The 27,120-nt window shown below is 41.4% G+C and overlaps 1 protein-coding gene across 3 annotated transcripts in view; it reads left to right on the forward strand.

Annotated features, from left to right (window-relative positions):
• The first annotated feature begins 300 nt into the window (after positions 1-300).
• The window catches only part of sez6b (seizure related 6 homolog b), a 996,456-nt gene continuing 969,636 nt past the window's right edge, over positions 301-27,120 (forward strand). For 2 of the 3 annotated variants that reach the window (XM_085965009.1, XM_085965011.1), the window contains exon 1: positions 302-754. In XM_085965009.1, coding sequence (XP_085821135.1) covers positions 667-754 — 88 coding nt within the window. In that variant the 5' untranslated portion in view covers positions 302-666. Of the gene's footprint in view, positions 755-27,120 lie in introns of all 3 variants that reach the window. The other variant, XM_085965010.1, reaches the window with a different exon arrangement.

Consider the following 27,120-nt stretch of genomic DNA (forward strand, 5'->3'; position numbering starts at 1 on the left):
GGAGAAATGAAGAGATAGGATTAGAGGAGGTTCGTGTGGAGCAGAAAGACTGACATAGACCAGTTGAGCCGAATGGTCTGTTTCTGTGCTGTGTGTAAATTCTCTGCCTGTTTAGTTGCTGCACACTTCAGGGAGAGGAAAAAATACAAGGGGGCAACCGGAACCTTCCCAAAGAGACTAGGATTAGGAAATACAGACACTGTGACAATCGAGCGAGAGAGACAATGAAGAAGCTGGCCTGGCGCCGCCCTGGGCAGGTTGGGTGTGGAAGTGGCGGATCCACACACGGCGGCTGACGGTGGTGTAACTTTAAGAGCCGCTGGCTGACGGGTCAGTTTCAGCGGCAGCTGAGCGTCACGTTTTACGTGGTCGGCGGCTGGAGCTGTTGGTGGTGCTGACGGCAGCCCGCTCCCCACAGCAGCCGGGAGAGAGAGAACACGCACTGCTCGCACAAGTGCAAAGCCTCGGCCAAGCGGCTGCTCCGACTCCAAGCTCTCTGTGTGTGGGGTGGGCGGTGGTGGTGGTTTTAAACCAGACACTTATTTGGCCGTCGCAGGTCCGGCTCGGGGAGTGAGGGGGTCGCGTCTCAATTTGCACGGAAATTAGTTGGGGAGAAAGAAAGAAAGAATCAAGACACCCTGTCGATGTGATCTGGCAACCTCTGGAATGAGTGAGAGCGTGTTCTGTCCCCATCGATTAGAAATGAACGCGATAGGTTTGCTCCTGGCTTTCCTGGTGATGGTCCACGGTCAAGGTAAGACTTTGGAGAGAGGGGGGGGGAGGCTACAACAATTCTGGTGTGTGTATGTTTAAAAAAAAATAATAATAAAGTGTGCTGATATCAGACTGGACGTCTCGGCTGTACGGGTGAATAAGATTCACGTGCACGTAACGAAACCAAATTGAGAGTATTTTTCATTTAAAGTACTTCCAATGTGCTGTTGGATTTTGGTTGGACACGCAGGCACAGTCTGGGCAAAGACAAAAATCATTCGGTGAGCGACTGGGGGCTGATTATTGACGCTCCCGGCGCAGCGTGAGCAGCTGTGGAAGGGTTAATGGGAACAGAAGTTATTGGAAACTGAATAATGACGGTCTCTGTCAGTCCACATTGCAAATTACTTTATTGGATTTCATCGAGAGATCATTCCCTAACAAATTGTCGTGCCGTCTGTTTAAAGTGTTGGCAGTCCTACAGAATTGCCATTATAATGCATAATCACTACAGAGAAAAATAATCTTAACAAGTTCGGAAGAATTCCCACTGAAAGATTGCTAATCCCAGTGTTTATCCCTTTTCATGACTTTGTTTAAGCTAATTGACATCCGGTAATGGAACTGATGAAAATTGGTGTGTGAATTGGTCAGGTATGGCGAGTGTTAAACATTGTACCTTCACACGGAGCAAGTTTATTAGACGTAGGAGCAATTTTCTATGCAGTTTTCTCGGCTGCGAAATCCTAGTGAGAGCGGGATTTAATGTTGACATTCAGTTTGCTGGAGCGGCTGAAAGTGAAGCAGAGGACAGTCGGTCCCCTCTCTCCGCCTTCAAGTAAACCAGAGTTCATAAGAGAATGGATGTTCATCTCCACATGAGCTTTAATTTCGAGGGTACAGGCACTGCCTGAGTCACGAGCACTGGGAGCTGGTTTGTTGTCGCCGGCACGGTGTGCTCACTGCTGCTTCGGAAGTGCGCCCTCCACTGTGTAAACCGACTTATTCTCTCTGCTGTTCTGCCCCAAACCTTGTCTCAGCGATTTGTAGGTTGTCAAACTAACACGTGCTCACACAGGCGGTGTGTCGAAAAGTTGCGGGATGAGGAGGACGGCTTAGTTCTTAAAGGGCCAATGCCCCCGTTTTTTGCAGCTGAAACTTTGCTGGGTTTCAGTGTCGCCTCTGTCCCGGGACTCTTCCCTGCGACCGACCTGTTGCCCTCAAACTGCTGCCGCCACCTGATTAACTGTTCAGTATTCCTGGTGTTGTCTTAAGGGCGCGGCAGTTTTCCGCAGTCGCTGGCAGTAACAATGGTTGAAGCCGGGTCCTTTCCCCACTGTTCTCCTGTCCCAAAGATGGAATCACACGATGCCGTCCCTCATAATTGGTCATTTGTAACTCCCGCAAATATCCAAGCAACGGGACGTTCAAGTCCTCAAATCTGCCAAAGACGAAAGGAATTGGGTACTTGTTCAATTCAACCACCCAATTGGTTTATGCATCTTGATGATTGCAACCTACAGGTTGATATCCTAATGGAAGGACTTAACCTTTAACCTGGAACAGGATCCACAGTTTTTTTTGGAGGAGTTTTGTAGACAGACTCCGTCCTGGAACAGGCGGATCTTGAAAAAGTCCATTTCTGTTTCCAAATCCTTGGAAAGTACCTTTCAAAATGTATATTTACCACGAAGCCAGATATTTTTGTATGTGATTTTATATTCTGGTCTTTGCATTTTTCTAGACCGGATCCCAGTGGCACTGCTGTGGAATCCATTTAATTTAAACTTATTGTTGCCACCAAAATATGTTGAGCCTTAATTTAGGATCCTTTTATTATGAACATTTGTCTAATTAACACAGTCTTGCTGTCCTTGTACTTTGTGTAAATAGATACAATATATAGACATGCATACAACAACTTTATATTTATATAGCACCTTTCTAATGTAATAAAACGTCCCAAGGTGCTTATTTACTGCTGGGAATCTGAAATAAAAACAGAAAACGCTGCAAATACTCAGCAAGTCAGGCAGCATCTGTGGAGAGAGAAACAGTTAACATTTCTGACGAAGGGTCATCGACCTGAAATGTTAACTCTGTTTCTCTCTCCACAGATGCTGCCTGATGTGTGTGTATTTATTTATTCTCTTGCGCGCGCGCGCGCGCGCGCGCGCGCGCACACACACACACATTCAGACGCAGGCATACTTGCATGTGCACACATCCTGAGGTGACACCTACCAGTTTAATATGAAAATGAACAGTAGTTTTGTGGTTCAGCCGTCTGCTGATTTGAAAGTATTGAGATGGTACTCTCTTTGTTGGCCATTCAGAGCTATCAAGGTGTATGTAGTTTAGGTGTGTTAGTTCATTCTAACCTTCAAACAGTGCACTCTCTGGAAACAAATTAACATGCCTCAGCCCATATGTATTTACATTTAGTTGTAATGGGATTAGCACATTTTTATTTTAACTTGAGCAGACATTTCCTCTCACCATACGACAATCAAGAAGAGTGGAACAAAACCACTGGAAGTGACTAGGAAGTAGTAGGAGGCTGGCTGGCAATGGCTACATTTCATCATTGTCACAACCAGCAGCTTTCTCTCCTTCCTGTTTGTAAAACTGCCTTGCAGTGTAAACCAGGCTGTTTTGCAGACAGGTTGTGCTTCTGAATGCTAAAGATCAGCTTTCAGCTCTGGGTCTGTGTAAATAAATGAGTCTGTTCTGAAGGACTCGGCGGGTATGCATGATCAGTTAGCTGAGGGCGACCATCAGCAGCCCTTTTAGTTCAGAGCTTCCTGAAAACTAGTCCTTAACAATATTTCTACTCACTGTTGCTTGCAAGGTCATTATTTGCTGCACTGGCCAAGAACACTTGAGTAATCGGAATAGCCCACTGTCAGCAATGGTGATAGTCCCTTTGTAACTGCCAGGATTCCGGTGAAAGCGTTTAGCTTAGTGTTCTAAATTGACTGGACTTTAAGAAGAGACCACTGAGATAAAAAATAAATAAACCCCAGTCCAATTAGTTTTGCAATCCTTAGAGGTCAAGATCTCTGCACCAAACAAAAGTTTTTTTTTTTTTTAAATTGCTTTAGGCTTAGCTTGTATTATTAAACTTTTTATATTGATTTATACGTCTTAAGTTCTGAATAAATTACATACATCAGGTGATAATTATCGATAGCTAGATAAAGTTGGCAGTCTGAAACTCCTCAGAGAAATGGGCGGCAAGGATTCTCTCTTGTGCACTGGTTTGGGAACAGTACAAATAGCAAACAAATGTACAACCAATGCATACAGCCAGCCAAACACCCATCTCTCTTTGGCCTTGTATCAATCTGATAAAACACTCCATTATACATTTATGAAGATGAAGGATGGCAAAAGACCAGCTGGTCCATTAAAGCTGTCCAATACTGTCCTGTTGTAATGTAAGCATACCATGAACTCCATTTGTGTGCACCCCACTCCCCACTCCTCCATCCACTAGCCTGCAGTCTCCTAGAAGAGGCAAAAAAAAACTTCAGGCCAATTTAGAAAAAATTGAGAAATTTCTTTGACTCCTGAAAGTGATCAAACAAGTTCCAGATGACTGGGTTACACATTTCCCCAATACCCACTTTTTTTTATGCAGTGTTGTTGATCCCACTCTGGAACTCCTCCAGCTCCCTTTTAACTGCTTGCAGTGAATCCAGACTCACGACACATGCCGGCAACATGTTTTGAGGTCAATTACCTCCTAACCTCTAACTTCATTCTATACTTACCTAACTTACTCATGTTCCCTGATCCCCCTAATCTATCTAGCTCAAATCCGCTATCCACATGGACCAGGTCTAAGCCTTTCATTATATTAAAGAGCTCAATCAAATCTTCTCGGTCTCCAATTTTCTAAAGTAAAAGTCCTAGCTCTCTAAGCCGATCACGGTAACTGATGGACTTTAAATTCAGTATTGCCCTCGTGACTTTCCTTTGAACCTTTTTCAAGGCCTCTAACACCAACCATGTGAGGGGATCATAACTGGACACTGTGTTCTAGATGAGGCCCTAGCCAAGGCATTGTACAGAAACAGTATAGTATTTCTTGTTTTGTATTTGTGTATCCTGGCAATACATCCCAACACTCCATTTGCTTTGCAGTGGTTGTGGAGAGAGAACATAAGAAATAGGAGCAGGAGTAGGCCAATCGGCCCCTCGAGCCTGCTCCACCATTCAATAAGATCATGGCTGATCTGATCCTAACCTCAAATCTTCTATCACTCTCCATCCACCCGAACCCATGTGATCTCCCGGGAGAGGCGAAAAACCAGATTTAAAAAACCCAATGGCCAATTTGGGAGAAAAAAATCTGGGAAATTCCTCTCCGACCCATCTAGGCAATCGAAACTCGTCCAGGAGATAGAAGTTAGAGCATGGGAGCAGGCCATTCGGCCCAACCAACCAACCAGTCCATTTTGGTGTTGATTCTCCACAAAAGCAAATAGTCCAAATCGCATTTATCTACCCTGTTCCCATATCCTTTCATCCCCTTTTTCCTTATCCACCTCTCCAATCTAATTTTCAACGATTTATGAACTCTTAACACTCAAGTCCGCCTTCCACTCTGTAGCCCTGAGCACTCAACTCCGCATGGTGTACGCATGCTAGGTGTTGCCCTACCCACATGCCTGTATTTTCCAACCTGAGGCTTCCTGTGTGCGGTGGTCTCCGAGCTGGGAAAAAATCTACTGACTTACCCGAGAGCTCCCAAGGTCCGGACACTTCCGCTCCTGGGCCTCTCCAAACTTGAAATGCGCAGGGTCCACGAATCCCAGAGGCGCATGCGGTTCACAAGCGTCCCTGGGATCATGTGGGCCATGGGGAGCCAATAGAAGAAGGGAATCTCACTTCGTACACTTGACAGATAGACCTGTCAAATATATGAATGGCGATCACCCCAAAAACACTAAAACATTAAATAAGTTTTTTAAAAAATCACATTTTTAAAATGAGTTGAAATTACAATAAATTAAATATTTTAAACAAAATTAACTTTTGAAAACAATAATTAGTGTTTTACGGGGCTAAAAATAAACCTTTTTTTAAATGATATGAGTGAAAAAAAAATTTTAAAACTTTTTTTCAACTCTTTTATGCTGGTAAAAGCTGGCCTTATGCCTGCTTTTACCAGGCGTAAGATTTCTAAGGGTTTTCTGCGGGCGGAGGGTCTCCAGAAAGCAGAACTATCCGCCCGCAGAGGCCCTTCTCCAGGGCAGGCGTCCGATCTGTCGAGAGGATTCTTGACAGATCGGAAATGCGGGTTTTCAGCGCATGCGCTTGGCATGCCTGAAACCGGCATTTCCAATGTCCCTACGGGTGGGTACACAGCGCGTACCCACCCGTAAGCATCGGAATATACGGCCCAATATTTATCTAAAAGACGTTTGCCAGATACAGGCCTGTTCTCTTCCCCCTCCCCCATCTCATTTAGATCTACTTTTAATCTATTTTTCTCATCTAAGGTCCTTACACCTGCACATTTTTTAAATCATCCTTGTACTTGTGGCCAGTTCCCAGATGACTACATCCAGATCACCAATAAAGATGTTGAGGAGCAGCAGCCCTCACGCTGATCCAGGCAGGACTTCACTAGTAACTGGTCCCCACGCAGAACCGCGAGCATTAATAACCACCGTCTGTCTGCAGTCCATTCCTTTTCCAACCCAAAAACTGACGGCTAATCCCACAAGACTCGACCTTTTGTAGTAGCTGTTTGTGCAGCCGATACCTTTTTATATGTAAATCTGTATGATATAAGTAAAATGTACCAATCCAGTAAAAAAAAATCATTCCTACTAGCTGTTTCTGTTAATACCCTAGTTTAGTATCTTGTAAGTTGTCTTAGATGCTGATTTCAAATAGATTGCAGTCTCATGAAGCAGGATTGCTGTCACAGCACAACTGATTACAGCTCTATTGCCACCAGCAATAAACAATAAACTCAACTCGCTGTTTGCTGACTTTCACAGTGTGACTACTATACCACCCAGGGAATGGTTTAAAAAATCTTCTTGCTGCTAATACCAGACTCAGACATTCAGTTATTTTTACATATTTATTTAAAGGGGGGTGAGGTGAAGATAGAGTAAGTTGTCACGCTACTCGACCGGTTCCAATCTCCTCTCATGGCAATTTGTGAAACTGAATTATATAAATCTGTGGGCTCGCGCCAGAAAATAATTGCCTAAGAAAGCTGCTGAATTGTCGGTTTTTTTGGATCACCAAGCTCCTTTTTTGAGGAGGACCTGCCACCTGCTATGAGGTCTGGCCTACATGTGACTCCAGTCCCATACTATATGGTTGCCTCTTCATGCCCTCAAGTAAACTAGGGATGGACAGTAAATACTATCTTGTCCATGTCACTTGCACCCCAAGAGCAAATGTATTTAAAAACAAACTGTTGACTTTACTTAAAGGTGTAATGGCCCCCTGGGTTTGGATGTTGCTCCTAAACAAGGTGAGCTTTACCCTTATATCTTTCAATTCCTCCAATTCCCCCTAAAATGTATTTACAATTCACTCCAGGCATCTGTCATTTGGTATGTATGATTTCAGTTTTGTTGGTTTGTTCATTTTAAAAGCTTTAAAATACTAAATTTGTTCTCTTGTACATGTCTGCAGAAGGGTTCACCACTACAGTTTTATATAATCTATATAAATATGTATGTCTTGTCTTGTCCTGTCCATTCTAGCTCACATACATGACTGCTTGCTCACATCCAACTGCCAGTTACATTTTAAGAGTAACTTCTCCTGTTAGTTCTATTACTCAATTTGAAAGGTAAATGAACTAGTGCAAACCAGCTACGAACTTTTTAAAAAAAATCTTTAAATTGAGCACATTAATTTGTCCCAGCCGGTGTAAAGTTGACGTGGGAATCTAGCAGTAGTTCAAATAAACATATTTCAGGATCATTATCCATGGTTATTCCATCTCCCTTGGCTCTAATGTTCATTAACATTTCCCACAATGGCGAGACAATAGGTCAGTCCCACAGAATATGAAGGCAGGTACTGTCTTCTGAATCTCAGTGCCAACACCTACCCTCATGCATGTAGTGCAATTGAACCACTCTTTGAGGACTAATTTAATCTGTGAAGGCTCCTCAATTGAACTAACCTTATCCATACGTGGCTGGATGTCAAGGTTGTATTTTACTAAGTTGTCGAGCAATCAACCTTTTCCCACTTTGCTGAATATCTTGTAAGCTTTGGCAACAGAATGAAGAATGTTGGCTTCTCGCTGGATGAAAGTATTCAATTTCTGAGAGATTCAGTGGATGTCTACTATCTCAGTAATACCTCAATGGCCTCAGAGTTACTAGAGCTGTAAGAACGTTTCATGGGCAGCTTAAATTGTCCACTTATCTGTTGGAATGATTTGGAACCATGCCTTCATAAATATTTCCAAAATTAACAGACATCCCACCTCCTGAATTATGGAACATTACTGATCGACTGATCTACGAAAATTAAAGTTCCCTCATGGGGGGTGCTACAGAGTAGACAGTTCCAGTATTCATATGCCAAGTAGGGCTTTACTAGAGTAGCATATTACTTGATTTTCATTTAACTGATTACACAAGGACAAATTACATATGCTTTAAATAATGCAATACAGGGGGTGAGAGAGTGTTAAAGACTCTAATTCAATATAGGGATTTAGATGACATTCATAAACCACATAACCTGTGCTGTTGCAGTTTTATAATGTAATCAGATCTCTTCAATTATGTTGCAGCCTTGAAGCTCCCTTTCAGTAATTTGTTATTCTGTATGTATGACAATGCGCTGCAGTATGGTAATCTACTTGTGTGTCCTTGGTGGCCCGTGAGTTTTTTTTTAAAAGATATATGTCCCTTTTAATTTGGCTTAAAGGCAGAGCCATTCTATGTTACTGCAGCTGAAATATACCCATTAATATGAACACTATAATAGATCACTGTTTCATGGAATGAATAATTCTGAAGCAATGCAATAATAATTTATTGCTACAGTGACGCACTAGATTTACAACGCTTACAGTGGCCAATAAACCTCTGACCCACATTTACCCATTGGTTTTATTGCTTTTTCCAAGATCCACTAAATAGTGATGTTTCACTGGCCTTCAACTAATCTTAATTAGTACTGTCCGAAACTACTTGCATCAGTTTCTCATCTGTATACCTTGGAGGAAATGTGAACTAGCGTACATAATATGTGACTTGTTCTTCTGTCCCAATGTGCCATAAATATCAATGTGTTGTCTTTGAAGATTATAGGAGATGGGTTCAGACAGTTACCCTAGGGAGTAAAATTAAACACTGAGGGCAAGGGAGCAAGATTAAAGAGGTTGTCAATCATTATTTATCAGGATTGATTTTGGCTACACGAATACAAGTACTCCCAAGTGCATGCACATTTACATTTGTGTCTGACAAGCAAATGTAATAAATTGTCTGCTTGTCAAAATGCATTCTCTTGCAAATTTTTATATTGGAGCTCGAAGAGTAGCCTGCACCATGTGGCTTGCTTGGCAAATGTGTTACGAGCCTTCTATAACTCTTGACATGGTATATTGATTTCCAAAATTTTCAGCAGCCATGTTTTAGACGAGCCTATTACCAAAGAGCAAAGCTGGCTGATTCTTTGAATTGTGTTTGTTGCAGGCTATATTGAATCTATTATAAATCATTGTGTTACTGCTACCCAATCAAGGGGAATGTATAGCTGTATGAAAGAACCTTATAAAACCCTTTTATAGATGCCAAGAGCTTTCACTGTCAAGCAATTCTCAACTGTTGTCTGCAAGCATCCATTCCTTTTTGAGTGAGGGGGTGGGATGTGTGTGTATATATATCACACACACACCAATTTCACATTATTTTCAGACTTTTTAGATTTATGGGATTTTTTTCTAAAAAGTTCAAAACAATCATTAGCAGCATACTACTTCCACTCTCTAATCTCCTCATGCTCCCTTGTAGAACTTGTCTGAATCCTCATAATTTTACTGCGTGGGCGAGAGTTTAAAGAAAACACTATAAATGGAAGCGATCAAAGGATGCCTCGCATTTTTTTTTTCTTGTCAAAGTGCATAGGTTAAGAATCTGATCCTTGCAAATAATGAAACATTTCCGAGGCTGGACTCTGGCTCATTCACTGGGAGACATCTTTCCTCCACTCACAATCTTTTTGCTTTGTATGAACTATGTTCCCTTCTGTCTCCACCTGCTTCAAAACCTGGAATTGTCCTTGTATCTCCTTCCTGCTCATCCCTCCCTTCCCCCCCAAAGAAAACCTTTGGTTGATCTGACAGAATCCTGTTCTGTTTAGATTTACCTTTTTATTGTAGCAACATTGCATTGTGTTCATGCATTTTTCAAACTGCAGCCAGGTTGGGCAATTCCCATTTAAGTTAAGTTTATTTTTGTTCATGAATTCATGCCAGCACACCCTACATTTGCACTATAATTCGTTTATCCTCCAAGTACATTAAAATTGTTCACCACCAACTGAGGGAAAATCACATGGAAGTATTTGATTTAAGAGCTTTTGTTCATTGAATCCTCATTAGAGGGATGTGATTTTTCACTGCTGTATGAACATTGCAGTTGTCAACCAGTTTCCCCCCCATCAGCAGCAGTCTCTCACTACTGCACTCCTGAGGGAAAAGTTCTTTAAGTCCTTTTTTTTTGATCTAACTGTTGGTTCAGCTGGAAGCCGCAGCTTTCATTGTTTTCTTGGCTTTCTCTCAGTCAAGTTAGTCTATGAAGATTTGTTGTTGATATAAGTCTAGCAGCACAGTGTTTTCTTGGTTTGTTTTTTATTTCCACTACCAAACCAATTTTTCAATGTCAAACTGGAGCACAACCACAGGACAAATTGGCAGCACCCTCACGCATGTGGCAGAAACTTGATTCTAGAGATTAATTATGTGTCATCCTGTCATCTCAAGTTTCTCAGTTTTAAAACAATGTCACTGCTGGCTCTCGTCCCTCTATGTTAAGTAAGCTCTCAAAGTCAATGCACCATTTCTTTATTTCACAGCCTGCAGATTGGTCCATTGTTGGTCTCCATCCCAAGAAAGAATACATTTGACTCTAATTGTGGAAGCGATAATTAATTAATGGGGGCACTTCATCAGTGCAGTCATTTTCAACTGATTGGGTTTATCTTACTGGGAATTACTGATAAATGGGATGAGCAACAAAACTAGCTTTAGACATTCTATGAGTGAAGAATATTTTCTGTAGTTCTGGAACGATCCAGAAAGTTATTTTTGCAACAGTAATATGGCGAAAAAGAGTGAATATTTTGAAAGGTGCTGAAGGAATTTAGTCGTCCGGAAGTTCACCTATCCCTACTTCAGCAATTTAACTGAATTTATAACAATAACCTCTGTTTACACAAGATTTACTGCTCTTCAAAAAGTAATTAATTATGTAAAGTGCCCCGAGATGTTTGTGTTCAGTGTAAATGGATTTCTATAAATGCAAATATTATTAATTCACTGTATGCGACTAGAAAGATGATAACTATAAAAGCCTAGTGTTGGTTTCTTGATAGAGGATCTGGAGAATTTGGGATTTTGACTTCCTTGAGAGGATTATTTTTTTGTTGTTGGGGCCAGCCAGGTTGTCTGATGCAGGGTGTAAAAACTGGTTTTGTGGAAGGTGAAAGGCTGGGGGGTGGGGGTGGGGGGTGGGGGGGATGAAAAGGGCTCCTTTCCATATTGCTGAGGGATTGCTCCTAATAGCTTGACCAAGAATCAATATTGATGACGTTCAGTGAGAGATATGCAAGCAACCTTGACAACTCTGCCACCTTGAACAAGGAGGGTAGCATAACTATTTGGGGGAAGGAGGGGGGGAATTCTTTCCCACCAGTGGAAAAATGAAATGATTCGCCAAAGTACTTGCTTGCATGCCCTATTTATTTTAGCTACATGCTTTTGAGTTTTGAAGATCAAATACAGTTTATGTCAGTGACACTTTTTATTAAGTAGTTGCTGTGCGTTCACAGCCTTAAAAGGCTAATATGTGTTTAATCGAATAGTGCGTGTGTATTTTGCTGCTGCAGTCTGATAATTTGCAAACTAAAGCTCCATCCAGGTTAGCAGCTACATCCTGGACTAAAGAGAAAAATAGCAAATCCATTACTATTAAGCATTGTAAGCACCAGCAGAGTCTATGCCTATCTTTTTCATTTGTAATGCCACATTTTATCTAGAAGGTAGTTCATCTAAAAATGGTGCAGTAAGTTCACTTCATTTGCAGTTCACAAACGCAGTAGGTAATGACCTGAATAATGTGTGTAGCAAAGTCGTGTGTGTGGATATATATATATATATATATATATATATATATATATATATATATATATATATATTACACCTTACTTAATGGATATTTTCTTGTGCACAAAAGTTGTCTTAGCTGGTGTAAAAATGGGCAGCAAACTGATTGTGTAATATACTGTTAAACAAAGGATAGATGCCTATAATTCCAACCCAGTAATTGCTATGGTGTTAATGTAACTTAATTGAATGCTTTTAGAGCTGCATGCCCTTTTGTAGCTTTCAAAATCAATGTTCTATTTACTGTTTTTAAAAGCATTTTTTTTTAACTCTGTAAAGTGAAGGATGCTGTGCTGAAGAATCAGACCTTCTCCCATTGTTTTGCAACTCCTGTCTGCATTTCCAGGTCCGACATCATGAGTCAGCTGTGTCGCATAGCTCCCTTCACACAGCTCAGGCTTTGTAATGTCTCCTCCTGCACCAATGTGACACATCTGTTTTTGTACCTCTGACATCTTTTATGTTCTTTGAGCACGATTACCAGTTAGAGCTAAATTATGGTCTGTTTTATGCTTCCCTTATGAACAGCATTTTAATCTGTGGCCAGCATTCAATTGGGTACCTAGGACACCTCATCATGCTCGACATTTGGGAGTGGATTTGTGCAATGATTATTGAATCTGTTCTTCATATGTGTATTATTGCACCCTGATGCCATCCTGAACTTATGGGAGCTGTTCCAAACAAGACCATGGGCTTATAGTAGTATAGTGTGTTGCTGGCTCCAGTATAGCTGCTGTACACTCTAACTTCTGTAAATTGCAAGATCAATTAATTAAAAGGGAAAATTTGCATTGATCAATGTTTATCCCATGAAAGAGTCTCTGGAATTTACTTTACAATAGAATAACATTCTTCTGGTATATTAACTAAGATTTTGCATTTGTTGCTTGATTTCTTTGCCAAATTTTTTTTTAAATTTCCTATTCTTTTCCTTTTGTAACCGTACAAATAAACACAAATACTTTCAAATGCTGATGTAATACATTGACCAGCAAAGTAAGCTCAGCATTGCTCCCAGATGGAATATTACAGGAGGGAGGGTGGGTGTAATTTTAACTTTGGTGAAAGTGTAAAGTGGGTGAGATCAGACTGGCTGCCCGTTCTACCCCTCGCCCGATTAACTTCAATGGAAAGGAGAAACTAGCAAGGTATAGAAAGGGTGCCGATTGGGTAGTGCCCATTTTACACTCGCCAATAGTTAATATCCTCTGTGACTGAGGAGGTCCCTCTGACACTGGTGCAAGAAGCACCCTGGATAATCACTCCACGCTTTCAGCATAGTCTCCACAAATATGAGCTTGGAACCGATGTGATAAATATAAGGGGGCTATTGCAACATGCAGATTGGACTTTGACCCCATGAGTTTGGTCTGCATCCAAATCCAAGTCTTGGAGGGCAAAAGCCTGGAGTTGGATATATTTCTTAAGGCTAAAGGGATATGGGGAGAAAGCAGGGACAGGGCACTGAATTTGGATGATCAGCCATGATCTCATTGAATGGCGGAGCAGGCTCGAGGGGCCGAATGGCCTACTCCTGCTCCTATCTTCTATGTTTACAAATTCGCTGAGCCCTACCATCCTCATGTTCTCTATAGTTCTAATGGTCAACATGATGAGGTAGAATTGGGGACCTATAAAGGCACAGAAAAATTTTGGTTAATTAACATATTTTCTTCCTGAATAAAGCTGTACCGTTCAAATAATTATAAAACAGACTGTGTTTTGTGTTTCTAATGGAGCTTTTGAAAGATCCATTTTACGTTAATTGGCGTAACCCAACAAAATATCGAGTCATTTTTATAATAAAATTCCATTTCAATTGGCTTTTAAAGTTCAACACATTCCAAATATACATTGTTGGACTCTTATCTTATTTTAATACAATTGAAGAAAGGCGTCTGTCGTGTTAAGAGATTTTCCTTTTGATGAACCAGATTTATGCGATCTTCTGTCTGTACCATGATGGAATTTCTTCAATTTTTACATGGTTTGCTGAACATCTAAAGTGCCGCTAATTAAAAGTACTGTATTTCAACATTTATTTGATGGTAGGCAACATAGTAATACTTTTTCGTGTAAAAGCTTAAAAGCAATTTGCTGTATGCTGTTCCTTATCAATGAAATTGCAAAACCATTAGACTGTTAACAAGGGTCGTGTGTATTTGCTGTGGAAGGTTTTTACCAGCTGTCTGTATGCATGAGTAGTTTCGCATTTTTGTGTATTGGAGAATGACAATTTTCTCTTTCTTTGCAGCAGGATATAATTTGCCTGGAGAGTATTTCAACTATTCAGCTTCCCCTTTGTCACAGCAATGGGATCTATGGTAACTCTTGAGGCAAATTTATATGAAACTTTATTGATAAATGCACATTTTTATTAAAAAGAAAGACTTGCATTTCTATAGCGCCTTTCACGACCACCGGACTGCTCAAAGCGCTTTACAGCCAATGAAAAATACTTTGAGTGTAGTTAATTTGTGCACAGCAAGCTCCCACAAATGGCAATGTGACAATGACCAGATAATCTTTTTTTTATGTTGGTTGAGGGATAAATATTGGCCAGGACACCGGGGATAACTCCCCTGCTCTTCTTCGAAATAGTGCCACGGGATCTTTTATTTCCACCTGAGAGAGCAGACGGGGCCTCAGTTTAATGTCTCATCCAAAAGACGACACCTCAGACAGTGCAGCGCTCCCTCAGCACTGCACTGGAGCGTCAGCCTAGATTTATGTGCTCAAGTCCCTGGAGTGGGACTTGAACCCACAACCTTCCGACTCCGAGGCGAGGGTGCTGCCCACTGAGCCACGGCTGACACACAATTTATTTAACTACTAGCCATTAACAAAGTTTCAAAGGCACTTTTTTAAGCCTTTTATGTGTTTTTGACCGAGTGTGGTATCAAGGAGCCCTAGTAAAACTGGTCAATGGAAATGTGGGGGGGAGGGTGGGGGAACTCTCCACTGGCTGGAGCCATACCTAGCACAAAGGAAGATGGTTGTGGTGGTTGAAGGTCAATCATCACAGCCCTAGGACATCGCTGCAGGAGTTCCTCAGGGCAGTGTCCTAGGCCCAGCCATCTTCAGCTGCTTCACCAGTGACCTTCCCTCCAACATATGGTCAGAAATGGGGATGTTCGCTGATGACTGCACAGTGTTCAGCGCCATTCACAACTCCTCAGATAATGAAGCAGTCCATGCCCGCATGCAACAAGACCTGGACGACGTTCAGGCTTGGGCTGATAAGTGGCTAGTAACATTTGCACCACAGAAATACCAGGCAATTACTATCTCCAACAAGCAAGTGTCAAACCACCACCCCTTGACATTCAACAGCATTACCGTCGCCGAATCCCTCACCATCAACATCCTGAGGGGTCACCATTGACCAGAAACTTAACTGGACCAGCCACATAAATACTGTGGCAACAAGAGCAGGTCAGAGGCTGGGTATTTTGCGGCGAGTGTCTCACCTCCTGACTCCCCAAAGCCTTTCCACCACCTACAAGGCACAAGTAAGGAGTGTGATGGAATACTCTCCACTTGCCTGGATGAGTGCAGCTTCAACAACACCACTCAAGAAGCTCGACACCATCCAGGACAAAGCAGCCCACTTGATTGGCACCCCATCCACCACCTTAAACATTCACTCCCTCCACCACCGGCGCACCGTGGCTGCAGTGTGTGCCATCGACAAGATGCACTGCAGCAACTCGCCAAGGCTTCTTTGGCAGCAGCTCCCAAACTTGCAACCTCTTCCACCTAGAAGGACAAGGGCAGGAGACACATGGGAACACCACCACCTCCAAGTTCCCCTCCAAGTCTCACACCATCCTGACTTGGAAATATATCGCTGATCCTTCATCGCCGCTGGGTCAAAATCCTGGAATTCCCTCCCTAACAGCGCTGTGGGAGTACTCTCACCACACGGACTGCAGTGGTTCAAGAAGGCGGCTCACCACCAACTTCTCAAGGGCAATTAGGGATGGGCAATAAATGCTGGCCTTGCCGGTGACGCCCACATCCCATAAACAAATATTTAAAAAATCTTAGCCTTTGGTTGTTTTTGTTACGTTTTAGATCACTCGGTCCTTTTTTTTTTCTTCCTTACCTCTTCAAGGACATTTTTATCAAACTGCAACATGTCTCCTCCAAAGGGAATGATTACATGTATAATTTAAAACCAGTAACAACATTTCCCTTTGTGGTGGAAAAATATCAATTCTCCGCAACAGGATTGCAGGGTATTGGAAACAAAGGTTCAAGTGTCTTAATCTCTTTCCAAAGGATCATTAGCCCTGAGCAGCAACTCCCTTTACCTCATCCCTCTGATTTCTATCGGAGAGTACAAGTTAAAGAATTTGAGGCTATTTTCATCCAGTGAGTCCACAGCCTCGCCAGAGGAATGGAAATGGACTGTTCAACTTGTATCTTTGAAATGTCAAGTGATTTCATTGCTTTGTGTTGTATTGGGTTTTTGTTTTGTGGGAAAAGAGGGAATCATTTTTCTTAGTATAGTAGTCAATGGTGTTACACTGGCTCCACAAATAAGGGTTAACGTGGTTGATAAAAATGAAGAAGAAAATGCACATGCATGAAGGAAGAAATTTGTGCACAAGTCCTCTCCTCACTTTTTTTGTATAAACCAGATTTATCCGGCATTCCCATTTGGGAAATGAAAGTCTTTGCCCAGCAGTGGTGGTTGAGCATTTAAAATACTGAACTGTTTGCTATTTAGGCACTTCTTGTTGTAGTCTTGTGGATCTAGTTGGAGGCTACAATACATGTTTCTCCACTCCAGTTTCCTTTTTTTGTTATGTGGTGCCAATGAATTGTTTCAAATTTTCAAATCTAGGCATCTTTTAATTCTACTTGCCTTTCTCACATCACTGCTCACGTCCTCCCTCAGCTGAGAAGATGAGGTGGCACAGGCCACTGAACTCTCTACTTCAGATTCTCTCGGAGGAGCTCACTCTTGCAGCGCGACTTGAGAGTGAAGAAATTGAAGCCGTCAGATCTGACTGTTTGAAACCCTTGGATGAACCTACACCCTTTGTGCTGAACTCTGAGATATAATTATAAGTAAAGGAAATCGCAAGTAAACTCTCTAATTTAAGGAGTACCTTCAAGTGTCGAGTTGTTGGCTTATGAAATTGGCTGCCCCCGCCCCTCCATGGGCAGTGACTTAATTGAAGCATGTAAAGGATTGATTACAGGTTAAGTAAGGGGTGGGGGTGTAGTGGCACACTTACCAGAACAAGGAATAGATGAAAATGGAGGTGGACCTCCATAGTGGGATGGGTTGAGTGACTACTTTTTTATGTTCTTTAAATTTAGGGGTGATTGCTGTTCCTGATGTCCTGCCCCTTTTGTTCTCTAAATTTTTGAATTTTTTTTTTTGCTGCTATCCTTCTTGGCTGCTTCTACACTAGAATGAAAACTACCTATAAGCATGTGTTGCAGTACACACAAATACCAAAGGATAGGGGTGACTCTGCAGTTGCAATGCTACAGAGTTTGACCCTAGATTAGAATGCAGTTCCTCGTGATATTCTGGAGGATGTGTTTCATTTATTCTTGGCTGACATTTGTCCTTTGGTTTTCCTTTTTAAAAGATGAATTCTACCTCTTATGGCCAGATGTTCTATAAGACAAAGCCGGTCTTGTACCTTTCTTGAAGTGTTCTTGATGAATTGACAAAGAAGCGTCATTGCTAGTGCCGGCTAAAGATAGTATGGAGGCAGGGAGTTAACACAGTGGGGGTGCATGGCTCTTTGGAAAGATAAAGTGAAGACCATTAACATACTGTTAAACCATTCAGTGGGGCAGGGTTTTACACGGTAAGACAGCACTGGCAAAACACTTTATAACCCTGTATATGATAGTCCACACTGCATAACGGGCAATATTGTATAATGGAAATAACTGGGACAAATAAGGATTTAATACTACTTGATCTCTGATGGTGTGGCAGAGTATTCAGTGATTCAGTGGCGCTACAATGCACTGAATGGCTACACAGTGACCTGTTTACATAGGGAACATTTTTACTTGTTCCTGGGACGTGGGTGATGCTAACGAGGCTGCAACTATTTGTCCTCCCCCAGCTGCCCTGAGAAGGTGATGGTGGGCCTTATTGTACCACTGCAGTCTTTGTAGGGGTGGTGGTAGGGAATTCCAGAATCCTGACCCAGTGCCAATGAAGGAACAGCAATGTATTTCCAAGTCGGGGTGGTTGTGTCTTGGAGGGGAACGTGGAAGTAATGGTGTTCCTAATTCACATTATAACTGATTAGGCATTTTTAATGTTCAGTATTGACTTAAAAAAACATGAACACAAATTGTGACAACAGGAAGTGAAGCTTTTGTGAAGAACATATTTGTGTGTACACTATTTTTTGATATCTCTTGTGATGGAGTGTCAAAACCAGGTATAGCCTTCAGGTGGGCCAGGTGTAGAAGCTGGGGGATAATTGGATCAGAGCATGCAGATGTAATTCAGACCCATTTTAAGGTCACACATTCTGTCCTCCGTTTTATATGATACTTTGATTTTACATTATGGTTAAGTAGCAAAACATATGGCACTTTGGTAAGCAGGGAAGTAGAGCTAGGTGGAGCATAGGAGTTTCTCTTCAGTTTAGACTGAGGAGTTGGGAGGTGAAAAGCTAAGATGATATAATGCCACCACTGGCTGGAGGATGTAATTACAGCATAAATTGACATAGGCAATTCCCATTATAGATGTTGACATAGGGATTTATAATGGAAAATGTTAAACAGGCTCTCATGTAAAGATTTTTAAATTGGCTTTTTCTATTTAGTTTATATAACTCCTGACCCACGCATAATCCTAATCCTAAATTAGTTGTGGTGTTCATTCGGATTCAGCCATACTTAATCAGGAAATGAACGCAGACCTAAGATTTTTAATATAGATAGTTGCAATTATCCACAACATTGCATACATTAGCAGTTCATGTGGACAGTAATTGAGATTTTGCCATCTGTCCAATATCTTGCAAAATAATTTGCCAGGATTTCAAATGGCGAAGGGGTGCAGTCCAGAGTCATGTGATGCTAACCTGGTGAGCTCATTGGGTCATTAATCATACTCACTCCCTCACAATCCCACCCCCCCTCCTCCCTCAAAACAACATGCTGTAAAAGGTTGCATCTAAGCTGATCTAGCAGGACAAATGCTTCTTTACAACCAGCGTGATGAGCTTTGAGTAGATTCTGAACAGGCTAGGAACTTTTTAACTACCTGCAAGTTCTCCAAGGATTCTTAAATTTTCAATTACAGCATTGGATATATTGGAACACCTATTCTTCTTCTCCTATTTTCCCCCATGAGGCACCTTCCTTGCATGTGTGCCCAGCCAGGCTTTCAAAGGGAAGGGTGGCATAGTTAAGCTTACCAGCATCTAATGCCTGCTAACAATGTAACCTGGTGATCAATTGCCAGGATGTATGTATGTTCAAGTTGTATCATCTACTAGATGGGCCAAAAATTGCAAAAGCTCATCACCGCAGTAAAAGACAGAATCGAAAGGCAGGCGACCCAATATCATCCAATTGGAAAGGTATTGCTGTACCACATGACCATTCATTTATGAATATTTTAAAAGTAAACTCTCACTTTATAACCCAAGACTCATTTTTTAACGAGAGCATTAACAGCCACGGCATTAACTTTTAATGAGAAATATTTAATACAGAACCCTAGTTTCTGCTAAATCCTGTGCTAGATAATTGGTTGGTAAAGAGGATGTATTGAGTTTAAAAACTAGAAATCCTAATAATGCAAGGTCCTACTGCTCTAAACTACTGCTGTTGGAATAAAACCATTTTAACAGCAATGGAAGAAAGTTCAGGCTTGGGCTGGTAAGTGGCGGGTAACATTCGTGCCACAGAAGTGCCAGGCAATGACTATCTCCAATAAGCGAGAGTCTAACCACCTCCCCTTGATATTCAATGGCATTACCATCGCCGAATCCCCCACCATCAACATCCTGAGGGGTCACCATTAACCAGAAACTTAACTGGACCAGCCACATAAATACTGTGGCAACAAGGGCAGGTCTGAGGCTAGGTATTCTGTGGCGAGTGTGTCTCCTCCTGACTCCCCAAAGCCTTTCTACCATCTACAAGGCACAAATAAGGAGTGTGATGGAATACTCTCCACTTGCCTGGATGAGTGCAGCTCCAACAACACTCAAGCTCGACACCATCCAGGACAAAGCAGCCCGCTTGATTTACACCCCATCCACCACCTTAAACATTCACTCCCTCCACCACCGGCGTACTGTGGCTGCAGTGTGTACCATCTACAAGATGCACTGCAGCACCTCCCAAACCCGCGACCTCTTCCACCTAGAAGGACAAGGGCAGCATGCGCATGGGAACACCACCACCTCCAAGTCACACACCATCCTGACTTTGAAGTACATCGCCGTTCCTTCATCGTCGCTGGGTCAAAATCCTGGAACTCCCTACCTAACAGCACCGTGGATACCATCACCACATGGACTGCAGCCAGTGGTTCAAGAAGGCGGCTCACCACTACCTTCTCTAGGGCAACTAGGGATGGGTAATAAATGCTGGCCTTGCCAGCGACGCCCAGATCCCATAAGCGAATATTTTTTTTAAAAGTATCGCGATACACATTATCCCTTTGATGTTTCCTTTAGCTGAATCTATGCAATCAGCATAATGTGGAACATATAAAGTAAAACCCATGGTTTTTGCACAACACAGGAAAAAATACTAGTAGTGCAAATCTGTGTTCCATTTAACCATGTTCGAGTTAGTACAGTCAGAGCAGGCATGATTTGAATGTTAATACAGCTGACTCCACATAAATTCATATCTGACCCCCGCACAGAATTCTAATGCAGCAAATCATTTCATATTTATGTAGAATTCCTGCTTTAACCATATCATTTGAATATGAAATTTCAATTGAAATGTAACATTTTTGCTCTTTAATGCTGAAAGCATTGGATGTAGAAAATTCAATGTCAAATTTTAATCTCGAAATAGCCCATTTTACATCCAGATGCATTTCTGGAAAATCTGTATGCTGAGAGAATTTTTTTTTTTTACATTTAAGTAAATGATTTTAAACAAATGCTTGTATGAAGATTTTCAAATTGGCTGTTTTCATCTGCAGTTTATAGAAATCTTGACCCAGGTATAATCCTAATCCTAATTTAGTTGTGTGCTCATATGGATTTAGCTGTACTTTATCAGTCATGGCATTCCGCAAGACACACTTTTTGGGATCAATTCTGGAGTATCAACAGATGTCGTTTTCAACCTAATATTTTTGAGTTGTTTGAAAAATACTCTCTTTGAAACTACTCATATTATCCTGACTAAAAATTATGCTGCATTTGCTAACTGCTAGCATATAGAAAGTTTGACCTTGAGGTTTCTCTGAATATTTATTTCTTCTTCACCATAATATAGCCTTTCTAATGTGGTTTTTGATATTGGGACTATAAAGATTAATCCATCAGAAGTGGCACTCGGTAGCTCGAGTCTGGTGTTACAGGTGAGGCCTGTACACCTGCCAGAACATGTTAAACTCAATCTCAATCCTGAAACCAAGCTCACACTTCAACATGTGTGAGGAATCTGTGGACCTCATGAGGATTGTCCTTCCCTGTAGGATAGAGCAACGTTTCAATGAAAAAGTGACTCTGGGTGTATAATAACTTTCACTCCCAGTTAGACTATTAAAATCAGACCTGTCACTGATGCTTAAGGTTGTAGTTTTAACATTTTCACTAAAAATGTCTATAATGTAATAATGTCCTGATCTCTCAACATGCAGATACTGATGTGGGCCAATGTAGCTTCTCAACTAATTACTTTGCAGATCTGGGGGGTCAACTTCAAAAGGGTTAAACAATTAAAAATGCCTTTTATAGTGATACTAGATTTATATTATAATAATGAGGTTCTTGCACAAATCCACAGGAAACTGGTAATCTTCCTCTCCTCTTCCTCTCATTACAACAGTGACTACACTCAAAGTACTTAATTGGCTGTAAAGCGTTTTGAGACGTCCGGTGGTCATGAAAGGTGCTATATAAATGCAAATCTGTCTTCTTTCAGTCAGCATGTCATGCATGACTGATCATATAGGGTCAGGTTTTGCTGTCCTCTGGGTGAGTGGCTGCGATGCTCTAAAACATGGACAAACTTGATGAGACACCTGGATTACAGAAGAATGCTTTCACTGGGGTCATACAAGAGTCATTTCACACATCCTGCATTTCCAAAACTGGGGCTACAGTGCAGATGCACTGACCCTGCTCCATTTAGGTGTGCCTCCCTGCTGGGAATGCATGATCGGTGATTTTACCCTATAGCTTTTTGAAGAAACAGTTTGTACATTGTCATTATGCCTTGTAGACAGAACAAAAGTATTTCTTACATCCAATTTTGATAACACCGGTTAGATAGTTTCAACACCGCGATCATTTTCTCCTTTTAGCTTGAAGGGATAATTACTAGTCCTAGCTCCATTAGGGCTACCCCAGATCGGGCGTATTTCTCAGATGCTCACTTTCAACTAAAGTTTGAGGTAGCTGAATCTTAAAGATGCTTAATTGGGCCTAAAGGTCCGGGTTATCTCTCCCTAAAGGAAAGGAACAACCTGAGAATGTTACCGTCCTCCAGATAGCACTTTTAATGAGTTTAGCTAGACTGTTACGTCCCGGATATTATGAGGGTCTGGAAAACTCCCTCAGAATTCTGTAACTCTTCACCAAAGAGTGTACAGAGATTGAGTTTGCGAGTTTTTGATACAGAAGACTTATGTGAGACAATTCTAAAAATATATAAAGATTTATTAAAAGAACCAACGTGCAATTTACAGTTGGTGAGCCAGTCAATCGCAACATTAACAGTTCTAAAAAGAAAAAATACAATCTTTTTAACAGAGAATCTTACTTTTAAATCTTAACTTCGCTACAGTATTACAGTTCTTAAAGTTTCCTATACAGGATATCCATCAATATCAAATACCTTTGATCCCCGAGGTACAAAGAGTTGGAGACTACAGAGCCGCCTCTGAAGCCGAAAATCACTTTGCCAGATTTAAAGCGAGTCTGATATCCCATTTGAAACATCAATATTTGTACCCTTTTCCAGTGGTATTTCCTTTAAAGTTTCTGCTGATGCAAGTTAATTATCCCTATTCATCTTTCTGCTGACCTCTGCAATTCTTACTGCTACATCAGCCAGAATCTTGTCTCATCTCCAGGTGTTCTAGGGTCACCATATAGAACGGTGTGAAAGGCAGATGTTCCTTATTTTGTCATCTTTATGAGGGCAGATGTTCTTTATCTTATGTGCCATCTTTATGAAGTTTAAATTAGAACACCTTATCCAGGGTGAACCATTGTTTGTTTTTGTTCCCAAAGGTCAGCCTTCTGTTTCAATAAGGTTATTTATTCAGGGTCAACAACTGTCTTATCTCAATAGCCAGAATTCTTTCACAGCTATTTCATCGTTAGGTTTCTAAATTTCCAAACCCAGTTTGTCATGTTTCAATAAGGCCAGAATACTTTCACAAGATGGTGTCTTTTTCTGAATCGGTTATATGGCTTATTCCTTCACATCATGGCCTCTCCCCTCACCACATGACAACAGAACCATAGAAGTTAACAGGAGGAGTTATCAATTTAAAATTGTCATGGAAAGTGAGGAGAAATTTCTTTATGCCGAGGGTTGTTGGAGTATGGCATGCTTTGCCGCCGGGCATGGTCAAGGCAGAAACGATTGTATCTCTTGCGGGTAAATTGGATACATATCTGAATCGGAGAAAGATAAAAGGCTATGGGTAGAGAGCAATGGCAGTGATATTTGTTTTGGATTGCTCTAGTAAAGAACCAGCACAGAAACAGTGGGCCGAGTGGCGTACTTCTGTGCTGTAAACTTCTATGATTCCATTGTTTTTGCATTGGTAGCATTGTGGCCTCCGGCGTGTGACCGGCGCATGCTAGACACGAGGGGCATTTTAATCCCAAAAAATGGGTGGTGAGGACTGCTGGGTCCATGAGGTAAGTGCCTTTCCAATTAGTTGCTGGATTCAGGGTCCCTGTTTTGCCAAACCCCATGATCAGACCAACCCTCCTCCATCCTCCAGCCCCCCAATGATCCTGGCCTTCCTCCTCTCTGCTCCCCAGGCCTACCTGCCAGCTAGCCTCTCAATTTGGCTGGCTGCGGGCAGGAAACAGATTTTTCCTCTATAAAGATTTCCATCTATGGCATAGTGGTTATGTTACTGTACTAGTAATCCAGAGGCCTGGACTAATGCTCCAGAGACATGAGTTCAAACCGCACCCCCCCCCCCCCCCCATGGCAGCCGTGGAATTTAAATTCAGTTAATTAAATAAATCTGGGGGAAAAAAGCTCGTATCAGTAATGGTGACCATGAAACTATCGGATTGTCGTAAAAACCCATCTGGTTCACTAATGTCCTTTTTAGGGAAGGAAATCTGCCATCCTTACTCGGTCTGGTCTATATGTGACTGCAGACCCACAGTAATGTGGTTGACTCTTAACTGCCCTCTGAAATGGCCTAGCAAGCCACTCCGTTGTACAAGGCAGCTCAGCACCACCTTCTCAATGGCAATTGGGGATGGGCAATAAATGTTGGCCTTGCCAGAGACGCCCACGTCCCGTGAATGAAAGGCACCAGCCTGGACTTTAGTGCTAAACAAATCCTCAATGTTGCTCTTTACAGGCATGAGACCAGCCAACCATTGTTTAATGCTCTTCCTGTGCATTGTTGTGTGTTTTAGATATCATAGCCGTGAATGTCTCGCTGCTCATTTTACATGTCAATAGATTTCATTATGTTGTGGCGTTAAAGCATTTTGCCTTTTATCGTGCTTTCGGGAGCTGTGAAGAAACTTATTTTGCCTATTTCTGTTCCAACTTGTCACATTCCCAGAAGGTTTTGTTATGCTTGTACCTCCTTCAGTGCACCCCTTGTGTCTCTGAGCTGGTTGCTAGTTTCATCATAGCTGTTACTTTATAGACAATCCGAGTATACAGTATCTCGTTGTACAAAGTCCAATGTATTTTGAAAATACATAGTTTTAGTAAGACAACTTCACAATATTTCGACGGCTTCGACTCCAGTGAATAATGAGGTATTGAGCTGACATTTAGAGAAGAGCGACTAGATTAATATTTTAAAGTAAAACTGGAAACATTAATCTGATGCTCGAGGGTGCTGACTATACAGACTGCAAAACAACAGTTACATAAATTGCACCCTTTTTATAAATGACTGAGGAAGACTTTGAAATGTTGATTTTTATGTGGGTTTGACATTGTTATGAAGTATTTCCTTTCGAAGCATACAACATTAAAAATCATGAGCTTGTGTGGCATTTTTCACAACTTAAATTTAAAAAAAAACTTATCTTCCTGTCAATTTGCTTTTCTCCCACTTCTAATTATTTTGCTTGACGTTAGTTTGTTAAATTATCTTCTTTCTCTCAATTATTCATTTGCCAGTCTTTTTCTCTCTGCCGTACCCCATTTTCTTTTATCTACACCTCCCTTGCTTTCCTTCCTATTTTTTAAAGCTACAACTCTATTGGTTCTGTTTTGCAATGATGCTGTAGTTGGAGTGTAAATCAATCTTAGTTATCCTTTGCTGCTCTAGAGATCAGTTTTATTTTCTCTAGTCCCTACAGCATTACCAACAACAAGAAGCCAAATTTAAACTAAGTTATCTATCATATTCAAGTCTCGTGTTGCTAGCATATCCCTTCCAAAGCTGCTGGCCATTGAGAAGGCGGCTAATCATATTTTTACAACAGTCAGACTCCCAAGATTGCATCAAATGAACTGAACTAAACGGCAACTTTAAGAGTATGAATTATTTGCGACTGATCGTTTGTATGTGCTTTTTTTCTTGGACAGTATAATTGCTTGGTTTTCTTAAATGAATTACATGGTTGCTTAGCACTAGAGCTGCAATTTCTGTTTCCAGCCATCTCCTTGCTAGCGATCTGTAAACTTCTCCTGCTGGTCACCGATTAGACATTAAATCATGGATAAGAGGCAAATCATTGCCAGAAATGCACACCTGCCTGGCATCCAGGAGGTCGATACCAAACTCTGGCCGTAATGAAGAGTAAACATCAGTCCTGCTCCATCAAAAGTGAAAATGGCTCTGCGCTGTTTTTTATTCTAGCATTGCAAGAATTTCTTGATTGCTTTTATGTTAGAAAATCATTTGGCAGAATTCAAGAGGGGGAATGGATTATCTACACTTTGTGTAGCATCATGTCGGTGAATTAGTAACCAAACTAGGTGGAATTGCAAAACACACACGACCTGAAATGTTAACCCGACCACCTTCTATCCAAAGATGGTACTAGACCTGCTGAGTGGTTTTTTGTTTCTGATTTCAAGCATCTGCAGTATTTTGCTTTTTGTTTTATAGTTTTTTTTAATGGGTTTTGTTTTTGCTGTATTCCCGTGTGGTAGTTTTCCTTTCAGCAATATAATTGTGATTTATTCAATAAAGCCTTGTAAAAGTATTATGGCAATAGTCATTTTCACATATTCAATATATTTGGAAGTAAAAATTTGGGCTTTGTTGGAGATTCCACCAGGAAAGGGAATGTTGCCCACAATTATCCACACTCCTATTATCCACCATCTTGACTATCCACCAAAGGCTTGAGATTCTTTGCTTCATTGCAAACCCACAAATGTGTTTTTTGTCTGCTTTCGTTCCCATACTTGTAGCCCACCCAATAGTTTTCCCTAGTGGGAATGGAGAAGAGCTGTCCTCCCTCATGATGAACATTATATTGTTCTCTGGCCTTCCTGCTCATGCAGTAACTGTGGCTTTGAGGTCAACTGGGCAGGCAATCAACTCCTAGCTCTTCCTCCCAATAGTCCATTATGAGATGCTGATGACTCTTCTTCAGATAATCCTTCTCTTCCTGTGCCTAATGGATTGAAAGGCCTTG

This window comes from Somniosus microcephalus, chromosome 22 (genome assembly GCF_052327205.1).
Source record: "Somniosus microcephalus isolate GS21.2 chromosome 22, FLI_Smic_1.0, whole genome shotgun sequence".
In the NCBI taxonomy this organism is placed as follows: domain Eukaryota; kingdom Metazoa; phylum Chordata; class Chondrichthyes; order Squaliformes; family Somniosidae; genus Somniosus; species Somniosus microcephalus.